Source organism: Schistocerca americana, chromosome 2 (genome assembly GCF_021461395.2).
Source record: "Schistocerca americana isolate TAMUIC-IGC-003095 chromosome 2, iqSchAmer2.1, whole genome shotgun sequence".
In the NCBI taxonomy this organism is placed as follows: domain Eukaryota; kingdom Metazoa; phylum Arthropoda; class Insecta; order Orthoptera; family Acrididae; genus Schistocerca; species Schistocerca americana.
The window spans coordinates 68,550,868-68,569,076 of NC_060120.1; the positions used below are offsets into that span (position 1 = coordinate 68,550,868).

Consider the following 18,209-nt stretch of genomic DNA (forward strand, 5'->3'; position numbering starts at 1 on the left):
GTCCGCACCGCGGCTTTATATATAAGAACACTGCGCGAGGAAGCAAGGCCCCAGTTCTCTCCAGACGCTGAATGACACGCCATCTGTGTCGGTAGTCGCGTCGCATCAGTGTATCTGCTACAAACAGCCTCGGGTGCCGTATTAAGTTACTAGAGATACGCGGAACTACGAGAACATTTCATGTGAAGTGTTAATTCTGGAATGATTTTCATTAACTAGCTTCAGTTTGCGTATTGTCGTATTTTCACGTGCCGTCGCGGGACAGACATTCTACCAAATATTTAGCGTGGCGTTTGATGAAGTATTTTCATCAAATTATGGCGAGCATTCTTTTTAACATTTGATTCGGACATTTATTGTTGCATCAGCGCATTAGACTCTGAACTGTTCTGTTAGTTAGGTTGTAGGGATACTTGTGGTTTTTATTAGTGAATTTCAGAATATACTCAACTATTTTGGAAAACCGTTTTTGATTAGAAATCCCGGACAATCTCCTAATTCCTCAGAGCTATAAGCTGCAGCTATAAGAACATTCTCAGGTAAAGTGGGCACTAGGATATCTATTTACTGGCTCCAAGTTTTATTAAATCACTTTCTGGTGGTCACGGAGTAAATAGAGAGCCAGTGTTGAGAACGGCAAAAGACAGCAATAACAACATTCTAAAAGCTAGAAACTGATTCAACACGCAAGCGTTTAGCCAGCAATAGATTTTTTATTATTTTTACAAAACTATCCGCCGCCCCACATATGGTGCATCGGCCTGGAAATGTTACAACATTCAAACAAGGATATGCAGTTAATTATTATTACAAACTCATTCCGCCGCCCCACATATGGTGCATCGGCCGGGAAATCAACTAAGTGAAAGTGATTTTTAACTATTCGGATTCGCGAGTGAAATGCGACACGCAGCTGAGTAATAGAGCAGTGAAAGTGTTATGTGTGTATATGGACGACGCGATGGGATTAACAACGCATCTGGATAGACGGAGCTGGCACAGAGTCTAGCGGTGCTGCCGGCATCGCGAGAAGCCAGTCTCGCCGCACCGCAGTCGTCCCCTGGAACAGCCGGCGCAGAGCCTGCAATTGCGGGCCACGCAAACACACAACAGCCGTCGGAGAGCCGTCTGCAGTTCAACGTGCCACGTCGCATCAGGAATCCTGGTACGCCGCGCCGGCAACGCCATACGTCGTGCAGAAGGAACTAAGTTAAGTGAGAAACTGTTAAAAATTTTACTAACCTGCACTAAAAGACTGTTGGCGATGGAACCGCCAAAAGAAACTGAGTTTAAACTTAAATTAGAACCTATGTCTGTTGAGGGAACTGTAAATTCAGACAACATTTCAAGTATAAACATGCATGAAGGTAGTAATGTTAAAGTGAAAAATGAGGTATTGTCTCCTGACAGTAGTGTGCGAAGGGGCAATGATTCAATAATAGAGACCCCTGTAGTAAAGCGGAAAGTAGAAATTGTAAATTTATTGGATGATAGTTTCTCTGATGAATTAAAAATGAAACAGTCATCAGAGATGGTAGAGTTTAAGAAGGAGAAGTTAGATATGACTAATCAGTCAGAAGTTTCATGTAGTTTTGATGATTCTGGTGTTGGAGCTAGTTTTTCGTCACCTGAGTGTGATAAAAAGCCAGCTCGTGAGCAACCCAAAGATGCTGGGGCTGTTGATCTAAATGTTATATTACAAGCAATAGCTGCCAGTCAAACAAATTTTAATATGCGGTTTGAGGCAATGGACAATAAGTTAGAATCCAATAATGCTGAATTAAAGGCTGAAATAAGTGAACAGGTCAAAAGCAGTAATGCTGAATTAAAGTCTGAGATTGTGGCCAGCCAAACAAATTTTAATAAACGATTGGAGGTAATGGACGATACTTTCAAGGCTGGTTGCAATAAATTGAAAGAGGATCTAGACAGTTTGAATTATAAACTTGATTGCAATCATGAGGATATTAAGAAAAAGGTTGCTCAACAGTTTTCTGAAATGTATAAAACAGTTAAATCCGAAGTTGCTGAGGTTCGCAAAGACTTCCGAATGGAAGATGCGAAGCTGGAGCACAAGTTAACAGAAAAGATCGAGGCGGAATCTGAACTGTGCTCAGATAGATTTAAAGATGTTAATATAAAAGTAAACATATGTCAAGCAGAAGTAGAAGCAATCAAAACTGACACTACTCATATTGTACAAAGAGTAGATAATGTTGAAATGAAAGTAGAAAATATAAGTACTAACATTGCTAACATTGAGAGTAAAGTAGCTTCAGTAACTTCTGGTAATGGTAATGTACAACAAGTTGTAGCTGCAAACGCCGCTTTTATCGGGTGTCGGCAGTTCTTGCGGTTCGATCCAGATAAAAATATCCACCCGCTAGATTTCTGGAACGATTTTGAAGATGTGATTCCACCAACTTGGTCTGAACGAGAGAAAATCTCGTTTATTAGAAGCCATTTAGCAGGTGACGCCATGCGTTGGTCAGCTGATGTTATGTTAAAGTGTAAAACATTAGCGGAGTTTAAAATAGCTTTCATTAATGAGTATTGGTCTAGCAATAAGCAAAATGAAGTGTTGAGAGAATTTTGGAGTGGAAAACGCTTCAATGCAGGCAAGGAATCAATAAAAGAGTTTGCTAGGTCATGGATTTCACGTTTGTCACATTTGGCGGAAAAGCTAAAACCAGAAATGATTATACTAGGTCTGGAAGCTAAACTGCCATGGTACTGGCAAACTAGGATTATATCAGCCCCTAGAGACAATCTGGATCGTTTCATTGAGTATTTGGAACGTGTAGAACGTGTTGCTGCCAATGAGGAGCAAGCACGTAATAACAGAAATGCCAATAACAATAATAGTAGTAATTTTAGGAACGAGCAAAATGGCAATGTAAACATCAGAACAGTAGGTGTTCGCCATCCTAAGAGAGGTAGGAATTGGGGAAATAATTATCCGAACCAACAATGGCGTCCAAGGGATAATAATTTTGTTCCAAACAGAAATATGCATGTAAACAACAGTACGGAAGGTAAGGCTATGCCAGCTAACTATAATGAAACTAAAGGAAACAGTAGTATGCCGAGGCAGGAAAACTAGTTCCCGTCTATGAGGACACTGGCGCTCACCAGGCGGTTACTTTTCCTAAGCCAGTAGTTACGGGAATTGGTAAGACAGATCAGAATACTCAAACCGAACATGTGGATGAAGAGTCGGTAGCACCTAAGGATACAACAGAAATATTAGATCACTCACAGTATTTGATAGATACCGTGTTAGAGACGCTTTCTAAGTGGGAAGAGAAAGAGAAGGCGCAGCAGTGTAACAGTAAGGATGAGCTACAAAATACTGAATTGACAGGTGAAGAAGCAGAAGAAATTCATGCTTATATTTACGATGAGAATGATGTGCTCTTATCTAAAGTGCCTGTGCAGGAGGTTGATAATGTACTAATAGATTTAGGACAGGAGATAAGTGGGAATGTAGAGGGTAGGCTGTTTGGGGTCGATGAACCCAGTAGCTGTGACCAGTTGTCACTTGAGGAGGAAACCGACGATAATGGTAAAAGTGGTTTAGCTGTAACTAGTATTATGCCATGTCTGGAGGCGCAGAATCGCTCAGACTACAGTAATTTGGGTTATGTTCAGCAAACTAAATGTAATGAAGTCGTGTGGTGTTTCGATTTAAAATTAATAGACCGACTGGAAAAAGCAGCTGAGAATGTAATTCAGGAAACCCCTACACACTGTGACCTAAATGTAATGAAGACAGATGTTGATCACTTTAGTTGGAGACAAATCCAAAAGGAACTATTAGATGAATTTGAGGAACCACCTGTACAACCTAGAATAAGCCACCCTATAATATTAGTGAATATGTTGGGTATCAATGTACGTTGTCTCTTAGACAGTGGAAGTGAGGTGAGTGCAATATCTCAGTCCTTCTTTGATGCATTACCTGGTAAAGACAAGCTTACAGTAATGAGGGTATCAGGACTAAGAATAATTGGTGCTACTGGCAAGGTGTCAAAAACGATAAAGCAAGAAGCTTTACTACCCTTTAACATAAGTGGTAATTTAATTGATCATCCATGTTTAATTGTAAACAATCTCAGTATTGAGGTTTTAATTGGCATAGATTTCTTGTCGAAATATCAGAGTGTTGTTGATTTTGAAAGAAGCCAGTTAAAAATGGTCTTGCCAATAACCGGAGTAATTATAGTACCTTTTAGTGATAAACATGTAGTAACTGATCATGAAACTTGGGAGCTGCCTATACGAGTTCTGAAAAATAGGAGGTATTGGGACGAGGATGTTAATCTTAGTACAAGTAAGCTAAAAACAGAAGAAAAAGAAGAAGCAATTATTTTGGACAAAATAGAAGCTAAATTGCAGGAAATCGATAGGATTTCAGGCAATCAAAAGGAAGAACTGAGACAGGTTCTAAAAAGGCATCATAAGGTATTTTCAGATCGACCTGGCAAATTCATAGGTAGCCACTGAATGCTGTAGGGAGGAGGTTGTTCTTTAACCTCTACACAGTGTGGCAGCTGTGCAGTCCCAGCTGTGTGAGATCTTCTTTCCCATTTCAGGTCTCACTCAATCTTCATCTTTCCTATCCCCAAAAATTTTGACATTTTCTTTCCAAATACTAAATTTTCCGTTATGACTATCAATACAGCATTAAGCTAATGAATGCTGTAGGGAGGAGGTTGTTCTTTAACCTCTACACAGTGTGGCAGCTGTGCAGTCCCAGCTGTGTGAGATCTTCTTTCCCTTTCAGGTCTCACTCATTCTTCATCTTTCCTATCCCCAAAAATTTCGACCTCTACTTTCCAACACAAAATTTTCCATTATGATAATCAAGCCAGCATTAAACTAATAAATGCTGTAGGGAGGAGGTTGTTCTTTAACCTCTACACAGTGTGGCAGCTGTGCAGTCCCAGCTGTGTGAGATCTTCTTTCCCTTTCAGGTCTCACTCATTCTTCCTCTTTCCTGTCCTCAAAAATTTCGACCTCTACTTTCCAACACAAAATTTTCCGGTATGATTATCACGTCAATAATAAGCTAATGAATACTGTAGGGAGTAGGTTGTTCTGTAACCTCTACACAGTGTGGCAGCTGTGCAGTCCCAGCTGTGTGAGATCTTCTTTCCCATTTCAGGTCTCACTCATTCTTCCTCTTTCCTATCCTCAAAAATTTCTAACTCTTCTTTACAGCATTAAACCAATGAATGCTGTAGGGAGGAGGTTGTTCTGTAACCTCTACACAGTGTGGCAGCTGTGCGGTCCCAGCTGTGTGAGATCTTCTTTCCTTTTCAGGTCTCACTCATTCTTCCTCTTTCCTGTCCTCAAAAATTTCGACCTTTTCTTTCCAAATACTAAAATTTTCCGTTATGACTATCAAGCCTTGAGTTATGTAACCATTCTATCTACCGATTAGTAAAGAAAAAATACCTAATGTGACAAACCTAATAGTGACAAACAATAGAGAAGTATGACGTAATTAAGATATAAAATGTATTTGAGTAACAATTATGTATAGTACCCTGGTAATATAATAAGTACAAAGTGTTGTTTTAATGGAAATGGTCCACCAACAGTAATTTAAAAAGATATATGAATTCATGTACAAGCAAGATCTGAAGTGGTAGTGAAACCTAGTGTATGCATTAGAGCTAACTAATAAATAGTAAGAAAGAGATTGCTTAGTGGTATGAAAAATATGCAGATAAGTTGTAAGATTAAACTCACCTGATGTAGCAAGGAAAGGCAGTGTAATAAAATTGAGCAGTGTTTGTGGTTGAGACGTGAAGGACACGTCCCTGAAGTATTTATAGGGTTGGAGCTGGCCATTATTTTAGTGTAGTGTGTGACAGGATACACCTACACGTATTGAGGTTATGAGTTGGAGGCGTGAATGCGACCATAGGTACCCTTATGTTAGATGAGACAGAGCAGCTCATGGTGTCCTGTAGGTTTAAGGAATTTAGCATTACGCTCGTCCATAATTATTTGATGCAGTTTAGTGGTAGGTCTGAGAGAGACTACCTGTGGTTTCAGCGTCCGATTGAGTGGAAATGGATTGCCACGTGAGCAATCTAATCAGCTGCAGTACACTATGAATATGAAATAAATGTGCTATCCTATGCTTTAAATATTAATACAGTGAGTGTTAAATAAGTTCATACACTAGCAAAGTAAGTAAGTACATAATGGCAGACGTAAAACATTATTTTAGCTCCGCATAAATACACTTCAAAGTAAGTAAGTACCTAATTGCAGATGTGGAACTGGCAACAGCAGAGGACCAATAAGTGGATTTTGTAGTCAACTAAACGTAGTGTGTTTTGAACACTCACAATTGTACTGTTACCAAAAGTTACTCACATGTACAAAGAAGCTGAGAAAACAACCACTAATCATACTCATACTATCTCTAAGAATAAAGTAATCAAAGATGAGTCAGTTAAGTAAATAAGATGCAGATTTGTCAGGAATGTACCGAGCATTGGTTCAGTGTTCCGGCCCAGAAATAATAAATTCAGATTAAATATGATTCATGATTGTATGCCTTAGGAGCATAAATTTTCTCTAATACATGACTAAAGGCGTTTTGAGCCATTTGTTTAACGATTTTATGATAGTTAAGTAACCGCGAGAGTAATACTGAAAAAGTTCTGTTAACTTTGTTCCAGTAACATATTGGAAGAGAAAATGTATATATCCCCATTTCATTGTGACCCACCCTTAGATGTTAAGTGAACAGAGTCTGAGGCACTCTTTTTGTTTGTTCTACAGGACAAACCAGATAATGGCAGCCTGGTAGCTGCGTGAAAGCGTGGAGTGACTTGGACACAACTCACAGTGACCCCTCCCCTTTCCCCCATGTAATTTAGAGAGAACGTGAAGGACGCACACCATAGCAACTTCCCCTCCTCTACCCTTGTGAATGGAAGTGTAGGACGCCAGCCAAAGCGGCTACAACCACGTGTGTAAAAATTATTTGTGAACTTTTCTTCCAGGTTTAGAAAAGACTGCTAAGAGATAATCATCTGTTTATGTATCATGTTATTTTCTTTGAATTTGTGTATGTAAAAATGTATTTAATGGATCTAAGATTTTCATAATTTTTCAATTTGTATGTGTTTGTTTGTCTAAGGCAATATGTATGCCAAAATATTTCATTGACTTTGTTTAAAAATTTGAGTAATGACATTGTTTAAAAAGGCAGTGAACATGCCTACAATTTAAATAATTAATGTAGGTCATCAGTTTTCTTTAATGTTTCTACAGGTTTATATTTCAATTTTGAATTTTCATATTGAGTTAAACTGTACTCTTGCTTCCCTTTTTGTAATTAAATTTTTTTTTCATTCATTAACATTCATAAACAAAAAAATTTAAGTAGAGGGTGATGTAGGGAAGCAGCCTACTCACGCTGTAGTAAATTCACATCAGTTTCCATTATGGGCCAGCCAGTCTGCTGTAACTAGCTCTGACGTCATAAATGTTGCGCAATACCTTAAAAATCAAGCAATTGAACTAAAACTTTTCCAGCATGTCAGGAATATTACTAAATTAATGTGTGTTAAATATCAGTTCGATAACTTCAGCCATTTCCGAGATTTGGACGTTTTTCTGGAAAAATCATTGGCGCAACAGAAAAGAGCTAGAGACTTCAAAATTTATATTTAGATTCATCTTTCATAATGATTTAATAAAAACAGTACTCTGGATTTCACAAATTAAGACTTTAGTGGAAATTCATGATTTTGTGGTTTTCATCTCAAAACTGAAGGAAGCAAGATAGATTAAGTAGGCTAGTAAATAAGGCTAGGATGTTTAGATTTAAATAGGTTGGAGGTCCGCTATGATTATGAAGATGTGTAAAGTTTCTTTTTAATACCTATAAAATTATAGCGATAGCGGATCTCAACAGGGCCAGTTCAGAGCTCATCTAGTGCGTGCAGGGCAATTGAATTAATTCTCTCGCCTAAAGTATTTAACTTAGCCACGTCAAAATTTTATTATCAATACTTACCTGCGTGCTGAATGCACGTTTAAATTAAGAGATTCTTCGGCCATCAGCCAAAGAAGCTATAAATTATTATGTAACTTGAAGTGGTGCGTTACTAGCCCAGCGGCTAGTCGGGAGAGCGGATTTAATCAGGCGTTCCCTCAGCCGTCCGCACCGCGGCTTTATATATAAGAACACTGCGCGAGGAAGCAAGGCCCCAGTTCTCTCCAGACGCTGAATGACACGCCATCTGTGTCGGTAGTCGCGTCGCATCAGTGTATCTGCTACAAACAGCCTCGGGTGCCGTATTAAGTTACTAGAGATACGCGGAACTATGAGAACATTTCATGTGAAGTGTTAATTCTGGAATGATTTTCATTAACTAGCTTCAGTTTGCGTATTGTCGTATTTTCACGTGCCGTCGCGGGACAGACATTCTACCAAATATTTAGCGTGGCGTTTGATGAAGTATTTTCATCAAATTATGGCGAGCATTCTTTTTAACATTTGATTCGGACATTTATTGTTGCATCAGCGCATTAGACTCTGAACTGTTCTGTTAGTTAGGTTGTAGGGATACTTGTGGTTTTTATTAGTGAATTTCAGAATATACTCAACTATTTTGGAAAACCGTGTTTGATTAGAAATCCCGGACAATCTCCTAATTCCTCAGAGCTATAAGCTGCAGCTATAAGAACATTCTCAGGTAAAGTGGGCACTAGGATATCTATTTACTGGCTCCAAGTTTTATTAAATCACTTTCTGGTGGTCACGGAGTAAATAGAGAGCCAGTGTTGAGAACGGCAAAAGACAGCAATAACAACATTCTAAAAGCTAGAAACTGATTCAACACGCAAGCGTTTAGCCAGCAATAGATTTTTTATTATTTTTACAAAACTATCCGCCGCCCCACATATGGTGCATCGGCCTGGAAATGTTACAACATTCAAACAAGGATATGCAGTTAATTATTATTACAAACTCATTCCGCCGCCCCACATATCTACGTAGTTTTTATTTCAAAAATCGTGTACAGTCACAGCCAATGCAGCGTTGTGCTCTGTTTGTCGCGCTGTTAATGCGCAGTATGAAAATGGCTGAGGCTGCTTTCTGTTCCGTAGTGAAACACGTGCGTAGAACACGGTTAAAAAGTGCCGGGAAATAGGCTGTTCTTAATGTTATTCATAAATTTACGAAGGTAATCGGTTTTGAATTTTTACCAGCGTTGTATATAATGTAGTTAGTAAAAGAATCCATATCGAACGTGTATCGCAGTCAGAAGCGTAATGGCATATGACTCAATGCGGTTATTCATGAGTTGGTACAAATCTCCCCGCATAATTTTTTTTTTCTCTTTCAGTCTGAAATGCCTACATCTCGTAATTATAAAACTCATCATCATTTCTTATGAATAATGCACGTAGTTGTTTAAATTAAGAAAACACAACAATTTAATTCTTAAGGCAAGAATGGAAAACCAAATCCTCTTTTTTTGGACTGTGTCCACCGTTTTGTACCACAGTACATGTATCGAAGAAACATGAAAAACAATCATTGAGCACATCATACAAATGCTGCATTTTTACATTTGCTACTGTACCATTACAATATGAACCCAACGAAACTGATCTGGAGCCAAGCTGCGGGATTTGGCCCGAGAAGTAACAAGACTGTTAAGCTGCCAGACGTACTGGAACTAACGCACGCAGATTTTTCACACCTCACTGCCGAACGCTGGCGGGATATAGAATGGCTCGTCATAAAAGAAGAAGATGCTGCGTCTGGTTTGCTTCGTGGATTCTGTTGTGGATAGGCTCGTTATCATCGTAGCAGGTGACACTTCCATAACTGAAGTGTATTTCTCGGATTCGAATAAGGAAGGAGTAAGAGATTAGCAGACGATTGACTGTAAGTAATACCTTCACTGGATTCAATATTTAACTACATGGTGAAATCCTTCCGTACTCTCTTACGTTACACACAGCTTATGCAGAAAAAATATCCTGTCGTTAATCCAGGAATTTTAATCATTCTTGTTTTTAATTACAATAGGACGTTAGCTAAAAACGACAACGTGTTGCGGTTTTCGTCTAGTCGTCTACGGAGCGTATTGTGGGAGATTTGCAGTGTATTATTTCATTCTGCTTAAAAATTAAATAAAGTTCGAAGTTGTATTGCTCCTCTGCTCGTCTCTTATTAAGTGTGATCTGTAGTTGGTCGCGCCACTGCAGGTTAGCTGTACCAGCTGACCGGCTAGTGTTGTCCACGTTAAATACGCCGGTAAAGCTGTTGTCCCGTATTATCGCTAAGCCGATGTGCGCGTAACGCACATCACAAAACGTACCCTTATTACATTACTTCACAGTACTCGACACAGCTTGACTGCAGCCCCTTGTGAAACGGAAATCCAATGAGGTTCCAGTAAACTCGGAAAAATACATAGTATAATGTTTACATCAGGTTTATTCTTATGATGAACGGATTATAGTTTGTAGTATACAGATGTAAAGAGAGTGAGCAACGTATTAATTTCCCGGTTTCTTCACTGCGTGGTTTAGCGCATTTTGACATTTTGTTAGTCAGTCAGAGATAAGTCAACCAAAAATTAAACATCACTTACAATTACTGCCCCCCTACGTACTAGCTCTTAATACATTACCTGAGGATCTTTTGATGATTAGATGTATTTCGGTGTTAGATTGTTAGTACCGTACGTTACTTGAATTAAAAAAAAGTACATCGATATGGCATAAAATCGTGTTGTACGAGTATATACAGGCTGTACCATCGGCAAATACGCGCTCGCTATGTAATCAAGATAACTTTGCCAAAGGTTTATGTCGTGACTGTCTCCAATTTTAGGACACTGTTGTAGGTCAACAACGATCGTAAATGATTCCGCCACAGTGCAAGCGCTAGATTTCTGGGTACAAACCTGGGCAGGAGCTGTGCTTTTTCCTCTTTCCGGTCCCTCCAGGATGGCCGCAGATCCACTTACGGAGGTATAGGCGGCCATGACGATAGGCTCACCACCCATCCCCTCCTAGTGCCACGTCGCAGAAATACTGAACTCTACCCCCAGTGAGGCCAACAGCTTGGTCGTGGGCTATCGCCACAGATTTTATATTGCACTACATAACAGTGCAAATGTGAACGGTGTGCACTGGGCATTGCCTTTGGAAATAAACTTATTCCATTCTCTCGAAGTACTTGCTGTCGATGTCAGTAATGCCTACTTTGATCTTCTCCTTCAAACGTGCTTCCAGTACTGCATTGGTTGTTCATTAACAGTGGCACACAGCAGTATGGATTGATTTACTGATGAAGAGTTACAAAAATTGCAGATATAAAAGTGTTATTACATGGTTGACTTTGAAGTGGGAACGGCTTACATCAAAACCTCCAGACGTTCAAGTCAGATCAGTACCAAGCGTTGAGTACGGTATCGATATACTTTGTGCTATGTGTTGTCGCCCTAGAGAACGTGCTTAAACGACAAGTAATAGGTAAACACATGAACTATAGAGCGCAAGAAAAGCATAACTGTGAAGGGCTGTCAAGAACAGCTTCCGTTGGGGAATTTGGTAGAGTGTTGTATTATACTGTATTGTATTGTAACCGGGGACCTAGAAACGACGGAGAGGCTCCGTCCCCGCCGCAGCCGTAGTGGTCCACAACCCCACGACGACTACTGCAGTCCACTTCACTCCTCCACCGCCCCACACCGAACCCATGGTTATTGGTAGAGTGTTATTTTGTCGCGGCAAGGGTCCCGAATTCGAGCTATGGTGTTGCCAGTTTTTAAAGTGTGGTACGTGTGAAATTGTGATATGGGGCAACATACTCCTGATATCTAAAAGGATTTTCGAAGTTTATATCGAAGTTCTATTAGCATTCTGCTTTCGCTTCGTTTATTTGACAGTAGGAAACCTACAGAGTTCATTTGTTGTTTCACAGATTAAACACAAACAGTCAATCAAAAGGTTAAAGCAACAATTCCATCAGACTTGCGGATGTATTAATACTGATAATAATAATAACAGTAACAATAATAAGAATAATAACTGACTGCTTGATGGCAGCATCGCTGTACATCTGTATAACCCGAACAGCCCTTTAACATATCATGAACATGTTGTCACATATAAGAGTTTCACGGGTAGCCTACTACAGTACATAAACTGGCCTGACCAGGGCTCGACCCGAGGACTCTTGGAACGACGTACTAATGCTCCACAGTCTTCCCCGTTGGGGCTATACACTGCAGACGCTCACAGTTATGCTTTTCCTGTGCTTCGCAATGGGTACTTATTATTTACCGTTTTAGTATGTTCTCTTGGACGACAGCGCATAGTAAAGACTATATCGCTGTTTTGGTTGATATTCTATCAGTATCCAACGTTTGGTAACGATATGACTCTCTGACATCTGGAGGTTTGGGTGTCAGCATAGCGTCGCTGTGCCGCTTCCCCATTGCACTCAGTGAACGCACACACAAGGTGCATGTAGACCAATACTTAACCAGTAAACCTATTAATGCTGCTGTGTGTCACTGTTAACGTAAAACTAAAATTCCCCCCAAAACAAATCCGAGTCAGGACGGATGAGTACTTAAAACAAGCTTGAGGGCGAAGAGTAAAGTGTGTTCCTGCATTTTTCAGTGGTCGAGATGTCTATAAGACAACTGGAGAACTACACGTCTGAATTCCACACCTAGATAGCACAGTAATGGGATTCTGAACTGTCATTCAAGGTGACTGTGGTTCATACCCCTATCTGTCCATCGATATTTAAGCTTGCTGTGGTTTCCCTAAATGGCTTACAGCAGATGCCCGTATGTTTCCCAAGGATGCAGCCAGCGAGGGACAGAGAAGAGCTGCAGTCACCTCCCATCCCTCAAAATTGTTTCCTCGCAAAACTAGCATTAACTATCAATTCCTCCCACTCACCCTAGCCGTTCTCTTGATGGCATCTTTCAAAAGGGTATAGGCCACTGCCTGTCCCACTCTTCATCAGTTCAAGCTTGTGATGTAAGACTTCACCGTCAATTAGGCATTATACCTAATCACCCTTCTCTTTTCGAAGCCACAGAGGATGCAACATTTATCTAGTTATTTTTATGTGCAGTGTATCTCTGGCATATTGTGATGGTTGAAAACGGTCATCTACAGGAGAATTTGGATTTAACGCAAGGTTTTGTTTCAGTAATGACGTTTTGTCGTCACAGAGTGACTGTTATTCACTTCACTCATCGTCGTGCCTTCTCGTGAGGTATACGTTAGGAAGGGAAATCTCACTGCTAGCAATTAAGCTATATGACGGGAGACGCCGCTAACACTGTCATAGGAATGGCAGTGTCGAAACTCACCAATGCCTACTCAAAAGTCAAATTCAATGAAAATGCCGCCAGTCATTCTAACTGCCGGTCACTTTACTTTGAAACTCTCAAGAATGCAGTTGTTAAGTGTTTAGTTGTTATTAATATTTTAGTATTAATTAAAATTGCAGTCGGAGAGGATTAGGTGGTTCCCGATACCGGAAACACACGAAAGATAAGGCAATGAAGATAGAGATAATTGTGAAAAGCCGGCCGGAGTGGCCGTGCGTTTCTAGGCGCTACAGTCTGGAACCGAGCGACCGCTACGGTCGCAGGTTCGAATTCTGCCTCGGGCATGGATGTGTGTGATGTCCTTAGGTTAGTTAGGTTTAATTAGTTCTAAGTGTTAGGCGACTGATGACCTCAGAAGTTAAGTCGCATAGTGCTCAGAGCCATTTGAACCATTTGAGAAAGAGTGCAAAAATCGATGTGCATTTTGAAAATTAAACACAGCCAGCTAGTTTCAGTTCGAGCCCCAGTCCACAAACATCGGAGTGAAATAGTGTGAAGTGTAATAATGTATCTAAAATAGAGCAACGTGTGGATTATCTGAGTCAGGTGTTTCTGATATTAGAAAGACAGTGATGGCGCAGAAACAATTATACAAGTAGTAATTCAGTTTCTGACGATCCTCCGAACTGGATAATAAATGAATACCTCCTCGATCATATAACTGAACGCGGTCATGTTGCACAGAATATGGGTTGTGATTTCAATATGATTTGCAGGCAATAGGCTTACTTTCCGAGACACTTAAATAAAGGTTTGTATTTCAGAGCCACGAGGAATGGCGAGAAACAACGAAGACTATTTGTAGCACAATCTGGAGGTAAGGGTAGCGTATTTTGCGTCCCATTTTCATTGTTAAATAGAACGTCACCGTCTGCAAAACCTAATGACGGATTTATTGACCGGATAAACGGTCAGACAAGACTGACTACCCACAAAAAATTCAGCTGAACGTAGGAAATGTGTGTTAACCGTAAGAAACTAACATCTCAGCTTGAGATAGAAGTAAAATATTGAAGAATGTATTAAAACGAGTTGTTGCTGGGGTCAAAAATTTTTCCATGAAAGGCCTATCTTGCAAGATTCACAACAATGGGTTTGAGTCAACACATTTCGTGATGGCATTACAACTAATAGCGACTTTCACAAACACGCAGGTCAGGACGTGCCTGCTATAGCTTCAAATTTAACTGTGTTGAAATAATGTATGGTTCGGAAATTATTCAGAATGATGAAACTCAAAAGGATGCAAGCCGACTACAATGCTGAGCCGTCTGCAGAGTCTGGATATTGCGATAATGATAATTTTTTCGTCAGCGATATTGAGGAGATTTACTGTTGAAAATAAATTGTCGCAGAGACTTGACACCGACACTGGGACTATAATAAAGTTGTACGATTTTTTGCTTGGATACGTTCGAGAGAATCTTTCTATGTACGACACATATTACAATGCTGGCACTAAAAAGAGTAAGATAAATATGTACAAAACAGCCATAAAAAGCAAAAAGTAAAGAAAACTGAAAGTGAATAAAAAAGCTGAGCTTGATAATACCTTTCAAAGTAAGGAAGATTTTCGAGTGAATACACTTCTGGTTATAATAGACGGATTGATATCTGAATTGGAGAAAAGAAAAAAAATATTGAGAGTTTAATAGCACTTTTGAGTTTCTAAGTAACTTTCCTACACGAGATTACACTAAACTATTGAAGTGAGCTAGAAAACTGCAATGGCGTTAAAGAGACGTCTTGAAAACATTTTTGGGTGATGAGTTGTTTATTTTAAAGCATACGCGAATATGCGAAGAGTAACGAAATAAAACCTCCTCTCTAATTACTTTGCATAGAGTATTGCGTGAACACCTCACTGTTTCTTAATTTACAGATCGGACTGTGAAAATTTTTGATAGCCTATGCAACCAATTGTTCTGCTGAATACTCTTTCTTACTTCTCAAAAGACAAGAATTATTTGCTGTCATCTATGTCCCAGGATCGAGTCAAAAGCCTTGCCTTTCTCTCCATGATCTTACATAACACAGCAATTAGACATCAAAGATGTGATCGACGAATTTGCTATATAGAAAGCACGCTTAAACAGCTTTGCCTGCCTTGAGTGTTGTAAATTCCATGTGCATGTATTTATTATTATTTGTAGTATTAGCAGTCACAGTATTCAGTTACATACAGATGTAAGTAAACTTGGTGGTACAGTTATATCGCAGTGAGGCGCAGAAGTATTTTTCCCCAGCATAGAAGCACCTATTTATGCTAGGCGAACTGCTTCCTTGCCAGTATAGTTATAATGGCCCTACTATAGAGTTTGTTAGAGGAAAGGAAGATTGGTGCCTATATCCCATCTTACATCAAAGTCTATACAGGTCGAGAACTAGCTCAATAGGACAAAGGTAATCGAAGAAATCAGCAGTAGGTTGCTGAAAGGAGCCAAGCTAACGTTCGCTTAAAATATTTAAAGTGAATCCTAGAAAAGTCGATGTGACGGTTACCACAGAATTCCCAAATGTACAAGTTATTGGCGTAGGATGTGCTTCTGAAAAGCATTTTTGGGATAGCGCTGTACGTGTCCTGTGACCTCACAAAACTTATGTAGTATGTCAGCTAAACTGTGAATTGCAAAATAAAACTTAGAGGCAGACCAGGAATGTCTGATAGTCCTGGCGCTATTTTGGAGCAAGAGACCTAGGTATGCTGATACCTAGCTCAGGCAAGTAAAGATAACTCAACCACAGTTCTTCTGAGGCTGCTACATAGCCAGCTATCCACACGAATCAAATAATTCGACTAAAAGAATTTGATATCACACACAGGCGAATTTAGTCTTACAAAAAAAAGAAAAAATGGTTGAAATGGCTCTGAGCACCATAGGACTTAACATCTGATGTCATCAGTCCCGTAGAACTTAGAACTACTTAAACCTAACTAACCTAAGGACATCACACACATCCATGCCCGAGGCAGGGTCCGAACCTGCGACCGGAGCGGTCGCGCGGTTCCAGACTGAAGCGCCTAGAACCGCTCGGCCACACTGGCCGGCGTTAGTCTTACAATCAGTCTAATTTACTGCAACGTACTGATGTAGATGGAGGTGAAAATATTATCTCTATGACTCTAGATACGAGAATACAGTTTTTTCACCAACTGACTTACTCAAATACGGGAGAATAAACCATAATTACCTATCATTAAAGGTTCGCGTTCACTGCAGTTAACCCTAAACTCTTTGCACCTATACGACAAAGAGTCATGAGGTTATTTGTGACTTTCAGAGGGATGTTTTATTAATGCTCAAGCAGTGAAATTTCCAACTTTGAGACCATCAAAGTGCAAGATACAGACTAACATTCTGGGTCAGGCTTTGATATCCTCACGATCTCACGAATCAATCGGTCGAGTCTTTCGAAGTTCCTGTCCACTTTCTAAGTAGATGACCTATCCGAACACTCTTCGTCTCTGAAATACATGTCGACTTTTAAGGCGTATTATTCGTTCACTGAGACAGCTGTCACCATACTGCACCTGCATCCGGCAAATAACCTTCACAGCTTTAGTCTCTTCAGAATACAGAAGACGAATTTCTTCTTTGGTGGATGCAGATGAACGGGCTCTCATAATGAAATACTCTGAAGTCACTAGAATAGAACTGTTCACTGAAGCAACACAACAAACGCAAAAAAACAGTGAGCTTATTGTCATTCTTCGGGCAGTGCTGACAACCTCTGAGCAGATATAAGTTACTTTTGCTTACTGGAGTAGCCCGTGTACGATTATACCATAACGACAAAAGTACTACATCAGACCTATGCGCGATCGAGTGGTAACAATGGCGTTACCATCTGGACGTTTATTAATATGTATATGTGGCATACATCGAGTGCATCTAATATCAGAGTAAAAGCATCAACTGCATTTTTTGAAGTGATGGTGGGATGATTTACTTACCTACATGTACATCTACAAAAGTATGTGGACACATTCCTCATACATTGAAGCGCATATTTTATAAGACAAGTGTCGAGAACTCGTTTTCTACAACTATTCGTGTGGTCTCGCCTGAAGGGCGAGGTGTCAAAGCAAGGTTGGCACCTCGTAACGAAACCACAGAAAAGTACTTTATAATCGCCGCAGGCTGCAGCGACGAATGAGCGACGCCCACGTAGCGATGCCTACTAGAGCTTCGCTACGCTGCCGCAGTCGATGGTCTACTAACGGCTGAGCAGAGGAACGCTCAGCCCAGCTTGCAGTCAACGATCAAAACGACAGCATCGTCTTATATAGACTGCCAGTGCCTTAAATGCCTTAGGGAGAACTTTATGTGAACACTATGTCAGTTAGTCTTCAAGTGAAGAGTCTTGTAAATATGTCTGTATCAAATAATACTATAAGATTCAGAGATAGTTGTAAATACTCAAAGGATTCCTGTGGAAATGGGAGTTAAGTAAATTTTCGTATCCATATTGTAATAATGCAGGAGTAGGTTTAATAATGAATAAAAAATGGGAATGCGGATAAGCTACTATAAACAGCATAGTGAACGCATTATTGTGGCCAAGATAGATACGAAACCCACGCCTAATACAACAGTACAAGTTTATATGCCGAATAGCTCCGCAAATGATGAAGAGATTGATGAAATGTATGATGAGATAAAAGAAATTATTCAGATAGTGAAGGGAGACGAAAATTTAATAGTCATGGATGGCTGGAATTCGATAGTAGGAAAAGGAAGAGAAGGAAACGTAGTAGGTGAATATGGAATGGGGGTGAGGAATGAAAGAGGAAGC

At 39.9% G+C, this 18,209-nt stretch overlaps 1 protein-coding gene across 1 annotated transcript in view; it reads right to left on the bottom strand.

Moving 5' to 3' along the window:
• LOC124593781 (protein artichoke) overlaps positions 1–12,995 on the bottom strand; it is a 185,569-nt gene extending 172,574 nt beyond the window's left edge. Inside the window, exon 1 of the mRNA XM_047132130.1 lies at positions 12,973–12,995. Coding sequence (XP_046988086.1) covers positions 12,973–12,995 — 23 coding nt within the window. The remainder of the gene's footprint in view (positions 1–12,972) is intronic.
• Positions 12,996–18,209: the final 5,214 nt, after the last annotated feature.